This window comes from Ornithorhynchus anatinus, chromosome 6, assembly GCF_004115215.2.
Source record: "Ornithorhynchus anatinus isolate Pmale09 chromosome 6, mOrnAna1.pri.v4, whole genome shotgun sequence".
Taxonomy (NCBI): Eukaryota; Metazoa; Chordata; class Mammalia; order Monotremata; family Ornithorhynchidae; genus Ornithorhynchus; species Ornithorhynchus anatinus.
In genome coordinates, this window is record NC_041733.1 from 36401994 (window position 1) to 36423249 (window position 21256).

At 38.4% G+C, this 21256-nt stretch overlaps 1 protein-coding gene across 3 annotated transcripts in view; it reads right to left on the reverse strand.

The window, feature by feature from the left end:
• The window catches only part of THOC2 (THO complex 2), an 83663-nt gene that overhangs the window by 23865 nt on the left and 38542 nt on the right, over positions 1-21256 (reverse strand). For 2 of the 3 annotated variants that reach the window (XM_029067121.2, XM_029067119.2), the window contains exons 11-22: positions 20945-21117; positions 20154-20349; positions 16703-16747; positions 13587-13628; positions 13045-13175; positions 12843-12944; positions 10041-10125; positions 9041-9134; positions 6116-6196; positions 5859-5955; positions 2652-2769; positions 1974-2153 (exon numbers count right to left, since the gene is read on the reverse strand). In XM_029067121.2, coding sequence (XP_028922954.1) covers positions 1974-2153; positions 2652-2769; positions 5859-5955; positions 6116-6196; positions 9041-9134; positions 10041-10125; positions 12843-12944; positions 13045-13175; positions 13587-13628; positions 16703-16747; positions 20154-20349; positions 20945-21117 — 1344 coding nt within the window. The remainder of the gene's footprint in view (positions 1-1973; positions 2154-2651; positions 2770-5858; positions 5956-6115; positions 6197-9040; positions 9135-10040; positions 10126-12842; positions 12945-13044; positions 13176-13586; positions 13629-16702; positions 16748-20153; positions 20350-20944; positions 21118-21256) is intronic. The other variant, XM_029067120.2, reaches the window with a different exon arrangement.

The window sequence follows — 21256 nt, forward strand, 5'->3', positions numbered from 1 at the left end:
TTGGGTTTTTTTAAAGCGATATTCTTAATAAAGTTAAATTATACCCCCAGAGTTGCAAAGACTTTAAATTGTAGAACTGCTACAAAGGAAAAAATCCTCTACACTCTGCTTGATGCAAAAGAGCAAAAACCCAACCACTTCAATTATTTAGCATCGGTACCAAATTACAGGAGTGAGATACCACATGCCAAATGTCCTTGAAGTTTACAAACCAACACCGAAGGATACTCTATGACTCCAAGATCCACATTCTAGAACCATGCAATAGCTGGGGCCGTGTTAATAGTGTTTATTGAGTGCTTACTGTGTGCAAAGCATTGTACTAAGTGTTTGGAAGAGTGCGATATAACAGAGTTGATCAACATGTTCCCTGCCCACAAGGAGCTTAGAGTCTGGAGAAGGGATACGTACATAAATGTTGTAGCTGAGGGAAGGGGAATGAAGGGGACAAACCCAAATGCAAGGGCTACACAGAAGGGAGTGGGAGAAGAGGAAATAGGGGCTTATGGTCAAGGAAGGCTTCTTGGAGATTTGTTTTGAGGTTGGGGAGAGTGACGGTCTGTTGGACAGGAATTAGGGAAGGAGTTCAAGACCAGAGACAGGATGTGGATGAAGGACTGGAAGTAAGGTTAAGCGAGACTGAGGTTCAGTGAGTTGGTTGGCATTAGAAAAGTGAGGTGTGAGGGCTGGGTTGTAAAAGGAAATCAGAGAGGTAAGGTAGGAAGGAGCATGGAGATTGAGGGCTTTAAAGCCAATAGTAAGTTCCATTTGATGAGGAGGTGAATGGGCAACCACTGGAGGTTCTTGAGTAATGAGGAGGCATGAACTGAACAGTTTTGTAGGAAAATGATCTGAGCAGCAGAATGAGGTATGGACTGGAGTGGGAAGAGACAGGAGACCAGGAGGTCAACAGAAGGCTGATGCGGTAATCAAGGCGGGATAGGATAAGTGCTTGGATTAACACAATAATAATGTTGGTATTTGTTAAGCGCTTACTATGTGCCGAGCACTGTTATAAGCGCTGGGGTAGATACAGGGTAATCAAGTTGTCCCACGTAAGGCTCACAGTTAATCCCCATTTTACAGATGAGGTAACTGAGGCACAGAGAAGTGAAGTGACTTGCCCACAGTCAAACAGCTGACAAGTGGCAGAGCCGGGATTAGCAACAGCAATTCGGATGGAGAGCAAAGGGTGGATTTTAGCAGTATTGTGAAAGTTGAACTGACAGAAATTGGTGACAGACTATGTGGGCTAAAGGATAGATGAGTCGAAAATAATGCCACGGTTATGAACTTGTGTGACAGGGAGGATGCTGGTGCCGTCTTCAGTGATGGGAAAGCCATAGGGAGCACAGGGTTTGGGTGGGAGATGAGGAGTTCTGTTTTGGACAAGGGGATATTAGTGAATTTCTCCCAAACCTGTAAACTATATGCAGTGTCCAAGACCTTCCTGAAAGACTGCGGGGAGTGAATTCTGAAAGAATTTTCAGTTCATCACTGACAAAGGGAAGAAAATTCCCTGCTCCAGAAAGGACTGTGACAAGGAATTTCCCTCCTTTCTCAACCCTGTTTTGCAGCTCCTGGGGATTCCTTTCTTCCAATGATTGTGTGGCCTAAAAAAATCATTTTCTGCAGTTCCTACAAGGGACCAGGAAATCCCTGTCACCCAGTGCTACACAAGGATAGAAACTCTTGCTCCCATGGAATCCCTGTCTCTCAGTGGTTTACTGGGTTAAGGATTCCTTTCCCTTCACGAATCCAGGTCCTCCAGACTCCAACAACTGTGAGAATTCCCTGGGATCCAAGATGGATCCATGCTCCCAATGTTTCTGGAATATAAATTTATAGAGCTGTAACGTGATGGTCTAACCACATGCAAAGTTGAAACATTTTACATTTTACTGTTTCAATGGGTTAAACGTCTAATAAAGCTACTGAAAAGAAAAAAAATCTCAAAACAACCTTTTACCTACCTGGTCATAAAGCTTTCCCACTAACTTCAAGTGTTTCTCCCCTCCTTCCTGAAAGATAACCCCATTCCTCTGTTGAGCCATAAGCAAGCACAAAGGAAGGGCAAGGTCATGATCCAGTAATGCATCTTTTAACCTCTGGGAGGACTTCTTAGTGTTCCGAATTTGTCCAAAGTAGCCACCCTACACAAATCCAACATGACAGCAAGTTTACAATATTATAAAACAAAAAAACCCCACCAATTTTGACAGCTGACTGAACATTTTCTTAAATTGTGGGTAATTTGCACCTGTCCATTTAACTTTCCTTCAAATTAGGCCTAACAATTAGGGTTATTAGCAGAGTACATAAAATTTTATTAATCCTTTTTTACCCAATACTGCAGGGACCTGAAGGATCACATTGGATCACATTGTTCGGTTCTCTCTTCCCTTCACCTGGCAAGTAACTATTGTTGTAAATCCCTTCTTTGTTCCCTTCACAACAGTCTACAACATCGGCCATTTCAGCTACTTTGCCATCTTAATAAATAAGGCCTCTAAACTCTCCTAGTGCCACAAAGAAAACTGGAATTAAATTTGTGGGTGTGGCAAATTCAGTACTCCGTCTTCCTTTTTATGAGAACAATTTAAAAGCCGGGTCCAGGTTGCTGGCATAATTTCTTTCAAAGGCCCTCTCACCTCCGCTTTTAATTGTTCCCCACCAGTCATGGCTTCTAGTTGCTCCATTGTCATTTCTTCCGTAATCTCAATCCCAGCCATTTTTTGGACCACCTCCTTCAAAATAAGCAGGTCGAAGCTATTCAAGACCAAAAAAAAAAAAACAAACAAAAAAACAAAAACACCCAGGAAATACATTAATTGTTAGTCAGAAATCAATATAAACACTGCCTCAGGCCCACAGCACTATGTCCAAATCCATAATTTGTATACACTCATGTCTGTCTCCTCATCTAGACTTTAAATTGCTTATGGGCAAGAAATGTACCTCCCCAGCTCTGCTGTACTGTACCAAGCGCTTGGTACAGGGTTCTGCACACACTGAGCACTCAATGAATACCAGTGATTGAATGGAATACTTAGACCATCAAGCGTATTGTGGAAAAAATGCACCTCCATCTACATATATTTAAGCATTAAATACATTTTCATAATTAGATGAAAAAATACCTCCTTAGAACCAAGTCACAGGTTCAAGTCCATGTGACTACAGCACTCACCGATTGCATAACAATGTAACAGTGTGTTCAGGGAAAGAAACAAAGTCCGCGCAAGGGAACTTAGATTTTGATTCCACGATGACGTGAATGTGTGATGGCCCCCTGACTTCACCTATCCAGTACAGAAAGTCATATATTTTTCATCCTTAGAAACTGACTCCGTGGACTCCTGACTCCAAACTCAGCAAATGAATTTGAAATCAAAAGCCTTTGCCTAAATAGCTAAAATCTAAAATAATAGAGGGGCCACTACAGTCTCCTTCCACTCCCTCCCCTCTCACTCTTCCTTCCCCTGCTCCCACTCCAAAGCCTAGCCAGTGCTAAAAGTGCCAAGGGGCAATCATGGGCCCTGTCATCAAAATAATCTAACGATCAATGAAAGAGATTAGCAACAGAAAATGTGGAACTGCCCTTCTGCAAAATTTTCCAGAATATGATCATTCAGGTAAATCAGTTCAGGCTCAGAGTCTGAAAGAAGAGTTGTGGCTCAAAGAAAAATAACGCAATGGTTCTAAACCAAGGTGGATGAAACCACCTCTCTTTTCTACTATCTTTTGCTAGGATGTTCATGGTGATTTGTATTTCTGAGGAAACCCGCCATCGTTTGTTGCAGAAAAAGCTTGTACTATGTGCCAAATGGTGCAGATGAAGGAAAGTACAACAAAGAGGAAGAGATTGTCCAAAGCCAAAGCAAGATGGTGAGAATTCTGGCAATCACCAAGTGTTTCATATTTTTCTTTTTAATTATTTCCAAGACTCACAGAGTTTTCTATTTGTCCAGAATAGTTTGAGTACAGTATGCAGGAAAGTAGGAGGATAAAGTATCTGCCATCTGTCAGTTATATCCAGCCCTGGGATTCTAAGACTATATCCAAATAGCCTGACCTCACCACTTAGCTTTGCCAGCTTCTGAGCATGAACTGTAGCTTAGAAACAAAGTTGACTATAAAGAAAAGAGGAAGCTTTCATAAAAAAAACAAAATTTGTCTGAAATATACATTCTGGTGTTACATCTCATGCAGGAGAGGGGAAGCAAAGGGGAGTCCTCTGGGCCTCAGTTCCCTCATCTGTAAAATGCGGATTATGAGTGTAAGCCCCATCTGAGACAGAGACTGCATTCAACCTGATTAACTTGTATCTATCCCAGCACCTAGAACAATGCTTGGCAAACAGTAAGCACTTAATAAATACCATTATCATCATCTTGACATCCACCTCCAGAAGTGGCTGATTTCAAAATTGAGGCAGCTCCACTTCAACACCGAGAGAGGCAACTTGCCAGGTCCCAGAGGTTTGGTACTAGGACTGTTGAGATCTGAAGAGCTCTGGGATACCTGTTCCTGGCCATGAGAATTTAGCTCAGTGCAAAAATCCCTGCTCCAGAGCAATCTGAAAGGTCACTCACACCCACACTGCAACAAAATCTGAAGACGATGCTCTCCTGCTTATCTCTGAGCTTGGCTAATGGCTGCAAAGAGGAAAAGATCCACATCCCACAATGGCGCACCCCTCACATTTCAAGTTTCCATTTTGCTGGTCAATATAGTCCATGAAATGGATTTATGACTATGCTGCCATTCTGCACCAGTCCAAAAGAGACAGATGCACTGAAGTACAGTGCTCTGTCCAGAAAATGTCCCAGATTGACTGAGGCTCCACAGTCTTCCTCAGTAGCCTCCAGGCTCCACCACTTGCATGCTGTGTGACCCTGGGCAAGGAACTTCACTTCTCTGTGCCTCGGTTTCCTCATCTGCAAAATGGGGGGTTAATAACTCGCTACACTGTGCTCACTGCCAACTCTGTTGTACTGTTCTCTCTCAAGAGCGTACTCAGTACAATGATCAGAACTTATTATGCTCAATTAATATCATTAATCATTATCATTAATATCAAATATCAGAGTTTACTAGTAAGTGGGACATGATCAGCAGTTTACAATTTTAGGATACAGGAGGTGAGTTTATGTAAACACTCCTTTCCCACTTTTTGAAACCCAGAGAAAAGTCAGGGAAGCAGCGGGGAGTAGTGGATAGAGCACAGGCCTGGGAGTCAGAAGGTCATGAGTTCTTATCCCAGCTCTGCCACTTGTCTGCTGTGTGAACCTGAGCAAGTCACTTCACTTCTCTGGGCCTCTGTTCCCTCATCTATAAAAAGGGGATTGAGACTGTGAGTCCCACCTGGGACAGGGACTGCGTCCAACCTAATTTGCTTGTATCCAACCCAGTAGTTAGTACAGTGCCTGTCACATAGTAAGCGCTGAACAAATACAATTAATTGAAATTAAATAATGAGCATGATATCATCTTTGAATCAAAGAATGTGGAACCCAGGCAAACTTTCACAGATAGAATTTGGGGCTTCAGAAACTCACAGATACCATAATATCTGATAACTATAAGAAACTATCAGCAGATAGCTGCCATTATTCAATATCTCCTACTTAAATGTTCCCTAATAATGTAATAAATAGACCACACAATTCAATACATTAAACCTTATATCTTTCATTTTCCTGAAACAGTGATCACCTTCCAGAAAATGTATTAAAAGGTGGATTTATTAAAATTTATTAAAATTTTGATGACAAAATTAAACTTCCCTAAATATGTACCAGAAAAAAATGGTAGCCAATGGAGAGTTTTCTTGATCAAGAATTTCAGACACATACCTTTTCCCGGCTTTTAGCTGATTTGCCACGTACTGAAGAAGACCGGCAAGCTCAATTGGATATTTACGAAAAACTGCACCACAGAAACTAGCTAAACCTATATCAAGTTGTAAGAAATGAGGGGAAAAAAATTAAGAAATTGATCAGTTACTACATAAATCCAGATTTCTGAGAGATGAAAATAAAATTCAACATTTAATAGTTTGATAGTAGTCAAAATGGGTCACTCCTAGATCAGTTAGTATCAAAATACTCACTTTGAAGCCAACTTGAGATAGTTGTGTCATCATGTTTCATTCTCTCTTTCTCCGGATTAGCCAGAGCTTCAATAATGCAATCTTTTATAACATTAAGAAAAATTTTGCCAGAAAAATCTTATTTCAGAGTAATGACATTATAAGAAGTTGTAAAAAGTATGAAAATTAATTCGCTTTTATCCACAGTAAACTACTGCACTTATGTATTCTATTTAAAGGGGATCTTGCCTTTCTTTGATCAATCTGCAAGGCTTCATATAAAACCCCATAGGGTTTTCAGGCTTGCTTGTGCCTGAAAAGAAACAATGAGGGAGGAGAATGAATTTCCTTGTCAATTGGGGGTTCAGAATGTACAGAAAGAACCAGACTGAGAAATTCTATTTTGCCTTCACAAACCAGCAGCCACCTTGAGCTGCATTCTAAAGAAATGAATTCATTCTAAAGAAATGAATTATAGGCAGGCAGGACTACATAAGTACAAACATAGGTGAAAATAATATTTTCTAAGAGAAACAATTTGGCAATAGGAGGGAGCTGCATTAAGAGGATAAAGGCAGGCACAAGGACAGCCACAGCCAGAAGAAAGGCCGAGACCTCTCCTCTGAGGCATACTCACAGAGAAGTCATTTTCACAGCACAAGCCTTGTTCTAAAGCTGTTTTTATTTCTCGGGGGTGGGGAAAGTGAGAGCTTCCAGCCTTTTCAGATTTATTTCTACCCCTAAATACAAAGCCACTCACTAGGTTAACAAGTCTGCCTGTCAACATACTGCATATTTGGTTTATGTTCTTTAAAACCATTTGCAAAGTCCCAATCAACAAATGCTGCCAAAAATTCCCGACAATTTCAACTCAGAAAACAAAGATATTTCATCCCCTGGTTCTAAATTATTCCCTAAAGGTAAAAAGGCTTTGGAAAAATGACTGACTTTTCAGGCTTCCAGGATACCAAACACAACACTACCTTAGCATACAAGGATTAATGTACTTAAGTGCGTAACATTGTTAGGTACTAGGAATGGAGCTGGGAAACCTGGTTCAATGCAGAAAAGATAACATGCTCTGTAACTTCAAATAGGGTTGTAGTGATCTTAATTTAATTAAATTAACTAGATTTAATTAAAATTAAGTTTTATTGAATTTTTAAATGGTTTTCATGAGGAACTTTAATTTTTAGTAAGAGCACAAAAGTAACCAAAAGGTAAACTTGAGTATTTTGTGTCTATTTGACATTCAGTAACTAACTGCTCTATATGGTACAGTAAATTTCATTTTCACACATCACAACAAACTTCTCTCAAGACTTTGGATATCTGGGTAGATTTTACTGAACCCAAATGACCCAGGTTTAGTATAATTACCCTATAAATTATTAATGTAGGGGTCTACTGCAGTTCCTGAAAATATGTAAGAATGCAAGAACCCTTGAAAATGAGTAGCAATGGACTGCAGGTATGTCGATAAAAGGAAAAACTAAGACCAATAAATCAGGCTTCTCAAACAGACCAAAGGCAATGAGGCCAAAAACCCACTCCTTTGGGAAAGAACACCAACCTTGCAAGAAAACTAGAGAACCAGGAGGCAGTTCAAGTGTAGAAAGAGAAGCGAAGGAATGGATTTCCTTTTCCTCCTTCCACCTCCTGGGACTATCTGAAGCATCTCCAAGGGGTTACAAATTATATTCAGACACATGGATTCCCAAAGGGGGAACAAAGAAATACACATGACACAAAGCAGAGATACAGTAACATAAGTACAGAATGAAGGATGGGAATGCAGGAGAAAAACAGGAGAAGAGTAAGGAAAACAAGAAGAGAGAACAAGGAGAAGCAGTACACTGTATATAATAAACTCAGGGAAAAACTTATAAATAATGACAAGAATGAAAGAAGGAGGAACCTTAATAGAGCACCCAGCACTTAGCACAGTCCCTGGCACAGCAGTTAAATACCATTCAAAAAAAAAACCAAAAAACAAAAAAGCCTCACAACCGCTACATTCAGAATCATGCTGGAGATCACAGCCTCCCAAATGAGATTTTTATCTTTCCCAGCACTTAGTTCAGCGCTTGGCATATAGTAGGTACTTAACAAACCTCATAATAATAAAAACATCCAGATATCAGATACACAAAGTTTCAAGTATTTTTTCAGCAATTTACAAGCAGATCATCCCCCCTACTTAGCAATAAGGAACAAGGTTCTCAGAAAGGAAGAGGGTTCCACTTCTAATATGGGCCTGGGTTTTGGAAAGAGGGGGTTGGGGGAGGTCCAATGGCAGACATTCTCCATTTCTCAAGCCAAACTAGGTGCAATCTTAATCATTTCTTATACCCAAGGATTGCCTGTATTTGCCAATTTCTATTGTATCAGTGAGCCATATGCTTTATTTGTATGAGAGAGTGTTACAATATATGGAATATATTTAAAAATTGCAAAAGAGAAGGTTTACATATAATCCTTTTTACTTCTAATCATTGCAAACCAAAATATTATGTGTTCTGTGGAATTGCATGGCTATTCTCAAACTCCAAGGTTTCAGTCACCATCCCTTCCTTGCCACCTCTTCTGTTTGCACGACCAACTGATGGTCCATATTGAGGCTACCCACAAAAAGGCCCTGGGTACCTCAACCTAAGCATCCATTTTCTGGCCAATTAAACATACAAAAGTTTTAAATAAAAAATTCAGGGGCAAAGTGTTCACCTATTTTTTTTTCCTAAAAATGGTTCATTTTGACCTCAGTGAATCTTAAAAGAGTAGGAACAACAATGCAAAAGTCTGCAGGCCACAAGAAAAGGGACAATCAGATGACTTCAGTCTATCTCTCATCAATGAGTCTGAAAGGACTTTACAATATGTTCTAATGCTCAGATAAGTCATACACAATGCTTATTTCTTGGATCTACAATTTGGATTAAAGGATACAAGCCAGGACATCATAGTTCAACGAAGTGAGGTATTTCAAAGAATCTACTACTGGTGTAATTAAGTTATCGTATTTTTGTATCTGGGATAAAATCTGTAAGAGAGCAGAATAGAAAAGATTCACATTTAATCAGGATGAATTAAAACTATCAAACTGATTTGCTTAATATCAACTAAGAAGGATGAGCATATCACTGGGTCAGAGATTATACTAGTTCCATAAACACAATGGTAGCTTTCCCATTCATTTTTCATTTTTATAGTTGAAGAAAAAACTAAGTTTTATATCACTTTATCTTTTAAAAATGTCAAAGAACACATTTTAAACAAATTAAATCTGAAAAGGCTTAATGTTTTTGTTACTGGAATTACTGAAAAAGTAGTTAACCTTATGTTACTTTCTACTCGTGAAAGCAATAATGTGCCACTTTTCTCCTAATCCAGAATCCTGAGCTGCACCCACTCTTTCTAAAGTAGAATGGTATAACAGGAAATACTGAATATCCTGCATCTTCACATTAATTTTTTTGCAATAAAATCAAATAATCAAATGAACAACAGCTATGTTGGCGATATTACCTAAAGCTAATTCAACAAAACAAATTATTCAATTCTTCTGTTGTGTGGTAAATGATTAGTTTTATTCCCATCATCATCACAGAGTTAACACTTCACTTTCCAAAGCCATACTTCACATCAGGTTTACACTACCAAGAAGCAGTAGTATGTATTAAGCTCCTTTTGGAAGCAGGGCACTATACCAGACACTTGGAAAGTACCAAAAAGCAAAGTGGCATGTACTCTTACTCACAAGGAGCTTACACTCTAATGGGGAAGACAAACATAAAAAGTATCTACAGCTAGGGAAGTAAAAAACAAGGTGGGCATGTAAACTTCTGTCCTAAGATATAAATAAGTTTCAAGAATGGCAAGACCCTCCCTTCCTCTTACTGAAACAGTCTTAATTTTCTTTTAAGAGAACATAAACCTCAACACGTACATAATCGAATAAAATGGTTGGATTACTGTGGCTCAACTTTCCAATTTGTCTTCCAGAAGGTTTCACATTTTCCTTAGTTAGGCGCCTATAAAAAAAAAAGGGGGGGTGGGAGGAACAATGCATCTTGAGAAACTCCTTCCATGGTTTTTATACCTTTGTTGCTTTCAGTTACTAGTAAACTGAAAAGGCTATTTTTAAAATTAATTGTGGTATTTATCAAGCACTTACTCTATGCCAAGCACTATACTAGCACTGGAGCTCATAGTATAGGTAGGAGGGAGAGCAGATATTTGGTCCCCATTTGGGGCAATGAAAAGTTAAATGACTTGTTTGAGGTCAACACAGCAGGCAAATGGCAGTCAGAATTGGAACCCAAGTTCGCTGACTCCCAGGCCCATGCTCCTTCCCCTCAATTATATTTATTGGGCAATTTTCTGTAAACAGTCATATCACCATCTTCCCATTACCATATATATATGGTAATGCCTAGGAGCAAGGCATTATAATGCAATACTTGGCTGAATGTGGGCAGGGAGTGTGCCTGTTTAATGTTGTATTGTACCCTCCCAAGCACTTAGTACAGTGCTCTGCATACAGTAGGTGCTCAGTAAATACGACTGAATGAGTGAATACTTCATCTGCATATATCTAATAGTTTTGCTTGTAACCTATCCTGATACTTAATTTGCTCGAATTTATACTGACTATATCTAGCCATATTATGCTAAAAGACTGTTCAAAATTTCCAAGTGAGGTTTTTTAGGGCTTGGTGGGTTTAACAAAGTGGCTGTATTAGAAATGATTACCTTTATGCTACTTTCATCCTTGGAAGCACTTAAAGACTAACCATTTGGATCAGATTAAATTATCCCTAACGATGAAATTTCAGATTTTCTTCCCCACTTTAAAGTCTAATAAGTTATAGTTTAATGATATAACTTTCAAAACCAAGGATCTAAATTAAATTACCTGGTCAAACCAATCCTAGGGTCACAATTCATTTTTAATTGTAGCAGTTCATGGGCTTTTCGAGATTCCAATATTCAACTCACAGATGTGAAGTCATTGTTTCTGCTTCACTACACATGCCATTATATTACGGCAGCAGAGCAGCCCCTCTAGTGATTTATTGACAATTAGGTGGTTTAGAAAGTCTGAGATAGTGAAAAATGGTGCACTCACTTAAAAGCTCTACTAGATCATCTTAAAGGTATTCCCTTGTAGCACGCTCTGAAATATTACTTGCATTGAAATCAATTTAAACAGAACATTGAAATTGTTTTATTACAACTTTTCAAGACCAATTATATGAATAAAATTTAGGCAAACATTCTTGACTGATGAGGATATATATGTTTGAGGGACAGAACAGAAAGCTACTTTTTTCTGCAAAAAACATTTCCCTTAAGAGTTGAGGACCCAGACTCTGAATGGGAAAAGTCTAGACAAATCTTCACCCAGGACACTGCCTAAGGACTGGAGATTGTCTAGTACCCAAAAAACAACATAAACACTGCTACGTAGCGTGGCCTAGTGGAAAGAGCACTGGCCTAGGAGTCAGAGAACCTGGCTTCTAATCCCAGCTCCACTACATGACTGCTGTGTGACCTTGGGCAAGTTGCTTAACTTCTCTGTGCCCCAGTTACCTCATCTAAAAAATGGGGATTCAGACAGTGAGCCTTATGTGGGACACTGACTGTGTCCAACCCAATTAACTTGTACCTACTCCAGACCTTTGCAGAGTACCTGGGACATAGTAAACACTCAGTACCATTAAAAAAAAAAAACAAACAAAAACAAAACAAAAACCAACACACAAAAACTTCCATTTACTTCCTCTGAGATCCTTCTTGAAAGAACAGTCACTTGTTAAACCCACTACAGTGGTTAAATTGGATTAGCAAAGTGGTCTAATGGAAAGAACATGGGCTTTGAAGGCAAAGAGAATAAGTACTAATCCCACCTCTGCCATTTGCCTGCTGTGTGACCGTGGTCTAGTCAATGAACTTCTCTGTTGCTCAGTTTCCTCATCTGCAAACCTGAGGATTTAAATAGCTTTATTCCCTTCCCCTTAGACTGTGAGCCCCAGATGGAACAGGGACTATGTCTGATCTACTTCTAATGTATCTTAGTGCTTAGTAGAGTGCTTGGCACCTCGTAAACACTGAACAAATACCACTACTGTTATTACTAAACTTGGATTTTAGCTATCACCATTTATTCAAAGATGGCAATCCAAATTAATTCAAATTTTAAACAACAATAAAAAACCAAACCAAAATCAACTAGATGGCCAATCAACTTAACAGAATTCCTAAAGTGTACAAGATGCCTGTGTAAAATTCTATACTATTTGTTCAGTAAATAAAATCTGCCCTGTAATATTGCTTTATGAAAATTCTAGGTTAGCTTCAGAACCATACAGATAATGATCAATTTAAGTTTTTTCTTGGCAATTCAGCAGAGATTTTAATTTACAGCAATATTTAAGACACCCACATCCAAAATAAGTCATTTACAGCAATCTGAAGATCAAGCAATTGATAACGGAAATCCTGTGAATGTGAAAACTCCGAACATCAATTTAGCAGGCAGAGTATGCCTCCGTCTTTTTTAAATCCTTTACCATATTATTTAGTCATGAGATAAGAATATAAAGTATTTGTGGTGTGTATAATATGAAACATTTTTAGCAGATAGTTACTGACTTCACCACATGTAAAATTCACACCGGTACCTTTGAAAATGAGAAACTTACTAAATCTATTTTCCTCTGATTCTTGTAATAAGTGTAAAACTTACTTCATTATATATTTGGCTCTGTCTATTGTCTGAGCTTTAACTTTTACGAGCAGTGGGTGGCTATTGTAGGTTTCATTTTTCCACTGGCCATATAGACGATACCTTGAGAGAAAAAGTAGGGAGTGGGTAAAAAATATTAAATATTAAAATTAAAAAAACAGAGGAGTCAGTGAAAAGTAAAGGCAAGCATAATGCTACTTACCTATACTGATATGGAAATGTCTTAAACATCCCCCAGAGTTCCTCAGACATACAAGCATTGCAGTCCATCAAAGTAAGAGATGGAAGTAGCACCTGGTCAGTAATACTAAGCAAACAACTAAACAAAATTTCCTAAGAGGAATAAAGTAAAAAGTTAGAGCTTCTTAGTACACACTGATGGCTCATGTACAATTATGCCCTCAATAAACCAATCTATGATACTCTGGACCTTGTACTGGATGTGTACTGGAAAACCTAATGACCTAAAATGATTTAATATAGCTGCAATAGGATTTAAATTTAAGCAAGTTATACTGAAGAAATGGTGTGAAGACTCCCAGTAAACTTTAAATAAAATTTTAAAAAATTAACATGGATGAATCCGTTACATTTTACATAGAATTTGTTTTAAAATCACTGTGTTGATCTTAGAATTTTTTTTTTATCAGCTACTTCTACTAAATGTGTCCAAGATAACATTTTCCTACATCTGAACATAAGAATTTTAATTTAAACGAGTATGTCCCAGTCTTTGAGACTCACCATTTTCTCTTTATCTTCTTGCTTACTCCCATCAGACTGAAACTAAAACAAAATAAAAGTTTTACTGTCGAAATGTGCTATGGTATTTAAAAAAAGCTATTTCACTCTTTGTGTTTATTATTCATCATGTGTCTCTTTCTGTTTCTTTACACCTTCCAAATTTTCCTAAGTGGACTTTGAATATGCACATCAGGCAGTAATGAAACTAATAGAGTCACATCCCCAAAACTGGAGTTGCCAAATTTAGATACTTAATATCTTCAAATTTGCTACTTCATCTGATGCTGCACGTCTCGAATTACTCTCATATTACTTCAGTTCCATTTTTGAAGTTTAATATTCTTTCATTCATTTCGCTAAACTTTTAAAACAAGCTGAAGCTCACTTTACACCAACACGGATGTACTGAAATTATACACTGAATCCACATATTTGTAGAATTCTCATTTATAGTACACTCCAGAATTGAGTTGCCTACCCCATTTCTGTGTTTATTTTTTTTTCCTGCAGCACTGAAGATAAAGCCTACAATACTCACAAAAGGGAACTGAGGTCATTTGTCTGGGGGTTTTCTTGGGGAGTTGGGGGGAGAGGAAGTAGGGAGAAGTGACTGCTTTCAGACTCCAATATAAAGATCTTTAGAATACATTAATGGTAGAAAGAAAATGTCAAGCTGTTTCAGTATCAATTTTTCTGGAGAGGTTTCCTAATTGTTTATGTATATGAGGGAATCAAAGAGCCTAATTCAGTAATAATGTTATTAAAAGAAAGCCTAAACCATGGCTCAGGCCCACAAAAGAAGAAAAATGAACACCATATTATTCACCTGATCATACCCACAAACTGACAAATATATTCTAGGCTAAAAATTATTTTATGGGGGTTTGAGGATATTTGTTTGTGCAAACTGCACTGCCAAAGAAATGATGTCACAAATGTTTGTGGAAAACAGCTGAATATCAGAGTTTAACTTATTCTGAGTGACTTTGATAAACCCCATAATAGCTTTGTAGCCTGGGCCTCAGTCTTTTAAGAGATCACAATGCCTAAGGAAAAAGAAGATATTGAAGAGTCGTGTCCAAAGTGAAAGACACATAGCAATAACATCTTTTCCTTAAGTTGATGGATAGTGTTTCAATAAGTTCAGAGCCAAGGAGTATAAAATGAGAGGCATTTTTCCAAGCATTTCATGTCAAGTCTGTCTCCTAGCGGCAGAGGCATTGCAGAAGAGCTCAACAGAGTCCAGTAAACTTTGAACAAGGCAGGACAAAGAGGGAGGTGCCTTTCCCATTAGTTTGGCAAAATGCTGCTGCACTGTGGGGATCCCTCATAAACTCAGATTGCTTAGGACACCCAAGCAGAAAATGGAAGAGTGGAACGGAGCCAAGAATCCCATTGGACAACTTGGATTAGGTCTAGAGTAACCCTGGGAAATGTGCTGTCCTAAAAAAAGTCCATTTCCTGGTCTTGGAAATTTCGAGCATCAGGGAACTGTTTTGTGCTACAGAACATGCACTCAATCGAATTTGACGTGTCATAAGAGTTTGTGGGAAAAGGTGCAGATTTCCCAAAAGGGGATGTCTAGAACTCCATGTCCCACATCTTCAAGAATTCTTGGTCCACAAAAAAAAACAGACCCTGAGACTCTGGGCAGGAATTGCTGCTATGACTTTTCTCACCCAACACAAACTTGCCGAGATGGACTTGGGGCCTGCTAAAACTATGCCAAGTTGTGGGGTGGAAGTGAGTTTCATTCAATTTGTCTAGGGCTGCTAGGTGTTCGGACAGCTGGTGAGCATGAACAGACAGCATGGAAGAAGCTCATGAAAAATGAGAGAGGAGAAGGAGTTATACGAGTAACAAAATATGATTAGGAATCTTCGCTTCTCCTACAAAACAGTTATTTTTTCACTGGCGTGCAACACCACTCAGTGATCCTGCAGCACACAGACTGTCAACCAGAAGTTTGTGAGCCCTTAGAAGTACTTCAAGACACCAGGTCCCCAGTCCTCCCTCACAAAAGTTTAGGGCTGGGATATTCAAGGAGGGTCTGATCAAACCCACTTAACGCCTATGAGCTCAGAAACCTCCTAATGCCTACAAATGCAGCATTAGAAGGTAGTGCTCAGGAAACACATTTGCTGGCTCTGGAAAGTCAAGCAGTGTGACTCTCCTTAGAGGGGCAGAAAGTGCATGGCCCAGTGGCTCAAACAAAAAATATTACTAAATTCTTTAGGCCTCATTTAGCCCTGGAGCAAAAAATTTAGCATTTATAGTTGTGTCACAGAAGAAATCTTTAGGCCCATACCAATCCCCAGAAAAGCAGCTCAAAATACGTGCAAGCAACATGGCCGAGTGGAAACTAATGGGCCTAGTAGTCAAGAGTACCTGGGTTCTAAGCTCTGTTCAAGGTCTCAATGGTGCAGCTCTGGCAGACGCCTTCTGTGGGAGCATGGGCATGTTTTGCTTTGTCTGTTTTACTTAGCTGTCTCTCTCCCCCGTTTAGACTGTGAGCCCGTTATTGGTCAGGGATTGTCTCTATCTGTTGCCAAATTATACATTCCAAGCGCTTAGTACAGTGCTCTGCACATAGTAAGCACTCAATAAAAAGTGAGTGAATGAATTTAATTTTTCCAGCCTCAGTTACCTCAGATGTAAACAGGGATTAAATTCTCCTCCCTCCATCTTAGACTGAGTTCCATGTGCAACAGGGACTCTGTTCAACCGGATTGTCTTGTTTCTATCCTAGCACTTAGTATAGTGCCTAGCACTTAAGTACCATTTAAAAGAAAAAAGTGTATGAACTGCTAACTACTTCTGTATGTGGGAAGGTATTCCAAAAGTTAGGATCTTCTACTTGGATCAAAAGGTACAAGCATACTGGGGTAGGGTAAGGGACGCTACATTAGAAAGGCTATTTTGAATGTCAAGTTTTAAATTTGTGAGAAACGAACAGTATTAATGGCTTGGGAGTCAATTTGCAGCACGGTTAATCAACTTCTTGTTCCCAAAACCAATTTTTACTTACTTCTATTCTTTCTATATAGTTAAAATATTGCCTAATTTAACAAAACATGCAGACAGCAATGCATCAAAACGTAGCTCTTCTGTTTTACCTGAACCATTCTGTCATCGCTGACATGTTTCTTCGCCGATCCAACCTAAAGTAGACAACTTTAATGTTCCTCAACCTTGTCAGAAACATAACACTTTGAATCTTACTGACACTGTAGAGTCTAAATACTAAAACTTGCCACTATCTCAATAAATACATTTTTGCTACCATATAGGCCAATAACAGGGTGAAAAATATGCCGGAATTATATCTGGGCTCCTGGATACCATGCTGCTTACCTACCCATGGTCTGACCTGGATCTGTCCTGTTTATCACGCTGAACATCAAAGAGTCTTTGGGTGTTCTCTTTGAAAAACATGATCTCTTCTTGCCCAATCTATTTTGTTTTAACAAAGCTTTTACGCTGGTGAAACTCCATCCATATTCTAGCCTCTCCGCAGGATGCACTCTTGTAATAGACCCTGCTCAACTTAAATCTGTGCTGGTTTGTTATCACACCAAGCTTCCTGTAAATCAGCAAACCTCAGGAATCCCTTATTTTTTTAATAAAACTAGAAAGACTATACAGTGAATAGGAAAAAAAGCCCCAGAATGCAAAGAGCTAGCTTTTTTTTTTTATCCCACTCTAAAATAATCTGGTATTTTATTTTCATTATTGGGCACTTAATAAAAATGAATTTATTATCCTTGAGAGACACTTTACTAAAAGGTAACCAGTCTTCCAAATTTGCTAAACTTTGCTGTTTTGGGGATGAGAAAAGGGAACAGTTAAGATGATGGTGAAATGGCTTTAATTAACCAATGGTAATTGACTGACCGCTCACTGTGTGCAAAGGACTAAACTAAGCACTTGGGAGGGGTACAACAGAACTGCACACCCATATTTGATCAAAAATACCCATGTCTGATTAAATACAGAGAATAGTGTACGTAGATTTAAAATGCAAGCACAAATTGTGACTGATAGGAGAGTACTCAAATATACTTTCACTTCCAATCAACTTTCCTCTGTCTTAACTGCCAATTTCTCTCACCCTCTTTCATTCCTCTCCTTGAATATAAGTGCACAAATCTGTATTTTACTTGGTGGCTCATAACTGTGCCATTATGAGGGGTTTTTGGTGCTTGTAGTTAGATGCTTAGTTTTACAAAAATTAACCTACAGTCCCTGCCCCCAAGATACTCTAGTGAAGTTATTTTGAAAAATATCCAAGAGCATGTACTATTAGGCAATTAATACATGTTTCCGGTAATGGAAAAAAAATTGGTTCTTCATAAAAGTTACGGCAAGCTCTCCCACTAGACTGTAAGTTCCTTGAGGGCAGGGATAATGTCTGCCACTTGATTCACCCCATCCTCAGAACTTATGAGAAGCAGCGTGGCTCAGTGGAAAGAACACAGGCTTGGGAGTCAGAGGTCATGGGTTCAAATCCCGCCTCTGCCACTTGTCAGCTGTGTGACTGTGGGCAAGTCACTTAACTTCTCTGTGCCCTCAGTTACCTCATCTGTAAAATGGGCATTTAGATTGTGAGCCTCACGTGGGACAACCTGATGACCCTGTATCTACCCCAGCGCTTAGAACAGTGCTCTGCATATAGTAAGCACTTAAAAATACCAACATTATGTAAATATCCATATTAGTGTCTATCCCTAACCCCCAACCAGATTGTAAGCACCTTGTGGGCAAGGATCACGTCTGTCAACTTGGTAATAGGTCCCCTTCCAAGTGCTTTAGTAGAGTGCACACTTTAACCTGCTTACTAAATGACTGATTGCACTGTCCTCTCCCCAGCGCTCAGTACAGAATTCTGCACAAATTAAGTGCTCCACAAATGTGACCAAACCAGACTTCTAATGAATAATGTATCAAATCTCCCTCCTACTTAGATTGTGAGCCTTATGTGGGACTGGGGCTATGTCCGGCCTAATTAACTTGTACCTACCAAAGCATTTAGAACAGTGTTTTGACACATAGTAAATGTTTAACAGATACTATAAAAAGTATTTTTAATTTAAAAGTTATTACAATTTATTCATAGTCACTAGTCTCAGTAAATCTATCATTTGTAATTCAGAGAGGGCCACTCACTAATAAAACAAGGGGTATGAAACCATGCACTTGCTTCTTACACAAAGATTAAACAAATCTATGATTTGGTTCTTTCAAAGTGACTACAGCAGGACCTGTGTAAACCCAAGAATTTCAGTATTTGTATGTTTAACAATGTGAAGTCACAGTGGAACTCATGATTGGCAGATAACATTGAAGCCTCTAATAAAAAATCCTACTGCTTGGAACTGTATCAACGTATGAAGATACAATTTGCAATGACAAAAATATTCTTTATTCTTTTCAGTCACTGATGTGGTTGTCTATTTGAACACAAAATGCATTCCGAGTTTCCACATAAGTTCGTAATTTTAGTTAAGTGGCACAGTCAATAGCAACCTCAAGGCTATTGCGGCCCTTAGTAATTTCTGAATTCAGTTTGACATGGGAAGAAATCATTGCATTCAACTATGAAATACTTTTAAATCCTGGAGATTAGGCTCCAACAAGACATTTTTAAATCCTATTTCTTACATTAGGGAGTTAGAAATCTCATGTACATGGTGAGTTTTAGAGGGTTAGTTTTCTCTGCATCCTAATCAACTATAGATTCCAGTTCAGTAGAAACAGAGTAGCATGGCTTTTGTACTACTTTTTAAATTTAGAAAGCTTGCAATCCATCCTTCTGCAATTTAAAAACCCTCAAATTCTACAAGCTATGGCAGGGACTGTCTCTGTTCCCGATTTGTACATTCCAAGTGCTTAGTACAGTCCTCTGCACATAGTAAGCGCTCAATAAATACTATTGAATGAATCAATGTCAATTAGATGAAAAGACTAATTTTTTTTCTTTTAAACATTAGTAACACAACAGCGTTTCAAAGAAAACCACTCTGCATAACTCACATTATAAATGTGCTTTAAAATTACGATTTTTGTTTAGAAATAGGGGGAAAAAGCCTCAATACCATATAGCATTTGGTTGCACAAGCCCAAAAATAAAAAAATTGGGGATTTTTACAAAGTAAACAGAATTAATCTTCTGAACTTCTTCCGGTTCTCAAATGAGCAACACTTACTGTTGCAACAGTTAACGGGAAAAATGCCTAGATCCTAAATATGACAAGGAAGTTTTCCAAAACACTTAACAGGCACATTTTCAACTTACAGAAAAGGCTTGTAAAAGGTCTGGCAAGAGAAGCTGAAAGGAGGCAAAAGACTGAAGAAGAAATATTGCCACTACTGTGAAGGCATAATTTTTTTTTTTTTTTAGATAGGCCAATCCAAATGAAAATGTTTCCATTTGTACTAAACTCAATAAGCTTCCCAGAGGATGGAAAATATAGTCAACAGTTTTCTTAAATTCAGCTACATTCTAAATCTTTGCATCAAAGCGTACTTCACTTATTTGAAAACGAAAAAGACTTCTGCTTTACTAACCTCTTTCATAAATGCTTTCCCCAAGCGCACGACTTTTGCAAATAAAATGGGATCATGAGACAGGTGAGGGCCAAGGTGACAAAGCATATTGAACACTTCTTTCCTCAAATCTTCAAAATTCTCTGCTTGCTTTGGTGCTCTTTTGTTTTGTAAAGATGCTATTGGTGATCCTTTAGCACCCTTTGGTACTCCAACTCTACAAAAAGAAGGAAGATTTATGCAGCCCATTCAGGACTACTTTCTTACAGCAAGCTCATTAAATTTCACTGCAGTTGATATTTAGCTCCCCTATTTCTAACTTGCTGCTACTGCAATTTTTATGTCCCAATTATTTTAGATAATTTTACAATGCCACTTGCTAACTTTCATGACAAATAGATTAGGGTTTGAAAGAGGACAGTAATTTTCACCTAGAAGAAACATTTACCAAAATATCCTTGGGGAAATAAAGCCTCAGAGAAATACAGATTCAAAGACAAGTTTCAAACATAACAGGAACTTGGTAATGGGAGTAGAAAGTAAAGGACAGATCATTCACACTACAGAAGTTGAACAGAAAGCATGGAATACATCTTAAGGGCAGAATATCATTTAGTCATTAAGCTACATGGCCACAAACTGGTAGCTTCTGACACTCAGTGTATAGCTTTTGCCTCAAATTTAGTCAAAATTTTACTATGGATTGCTCCTCTTTCACAATGAATCATACATGAATTTGTGGTAGTATGAAAAGCAATTGACATTGCCATTGATTTTTTTCTTATTCCATATTAGGGTATGTATAAACTTGCCTTCGGTAGAGAGGTTCAACAGTTACATGTATAAGCTGGCAGAGAGCAATAGCTATTGGCTTGTGTGAAGTGGCATAAAATGGAGGCATCTGATCCATAATGCTCTGGGCATGGTGCCAATCACCAATCTTAAGCAGAGCTTCCAGTAAACCAAGTTTCTGGTTATCAGGTGGCTGAAAACAAAGCACATTAGTAAATTATATTTTCTCAACTGTCAAACAGTTTACCTTTGCAAAATATAACCTGATCACCGACATTCAATAATCCTTCTAAACTTTGTGACATTTTAAAAATTGGAGTTCTTAAGCTCTT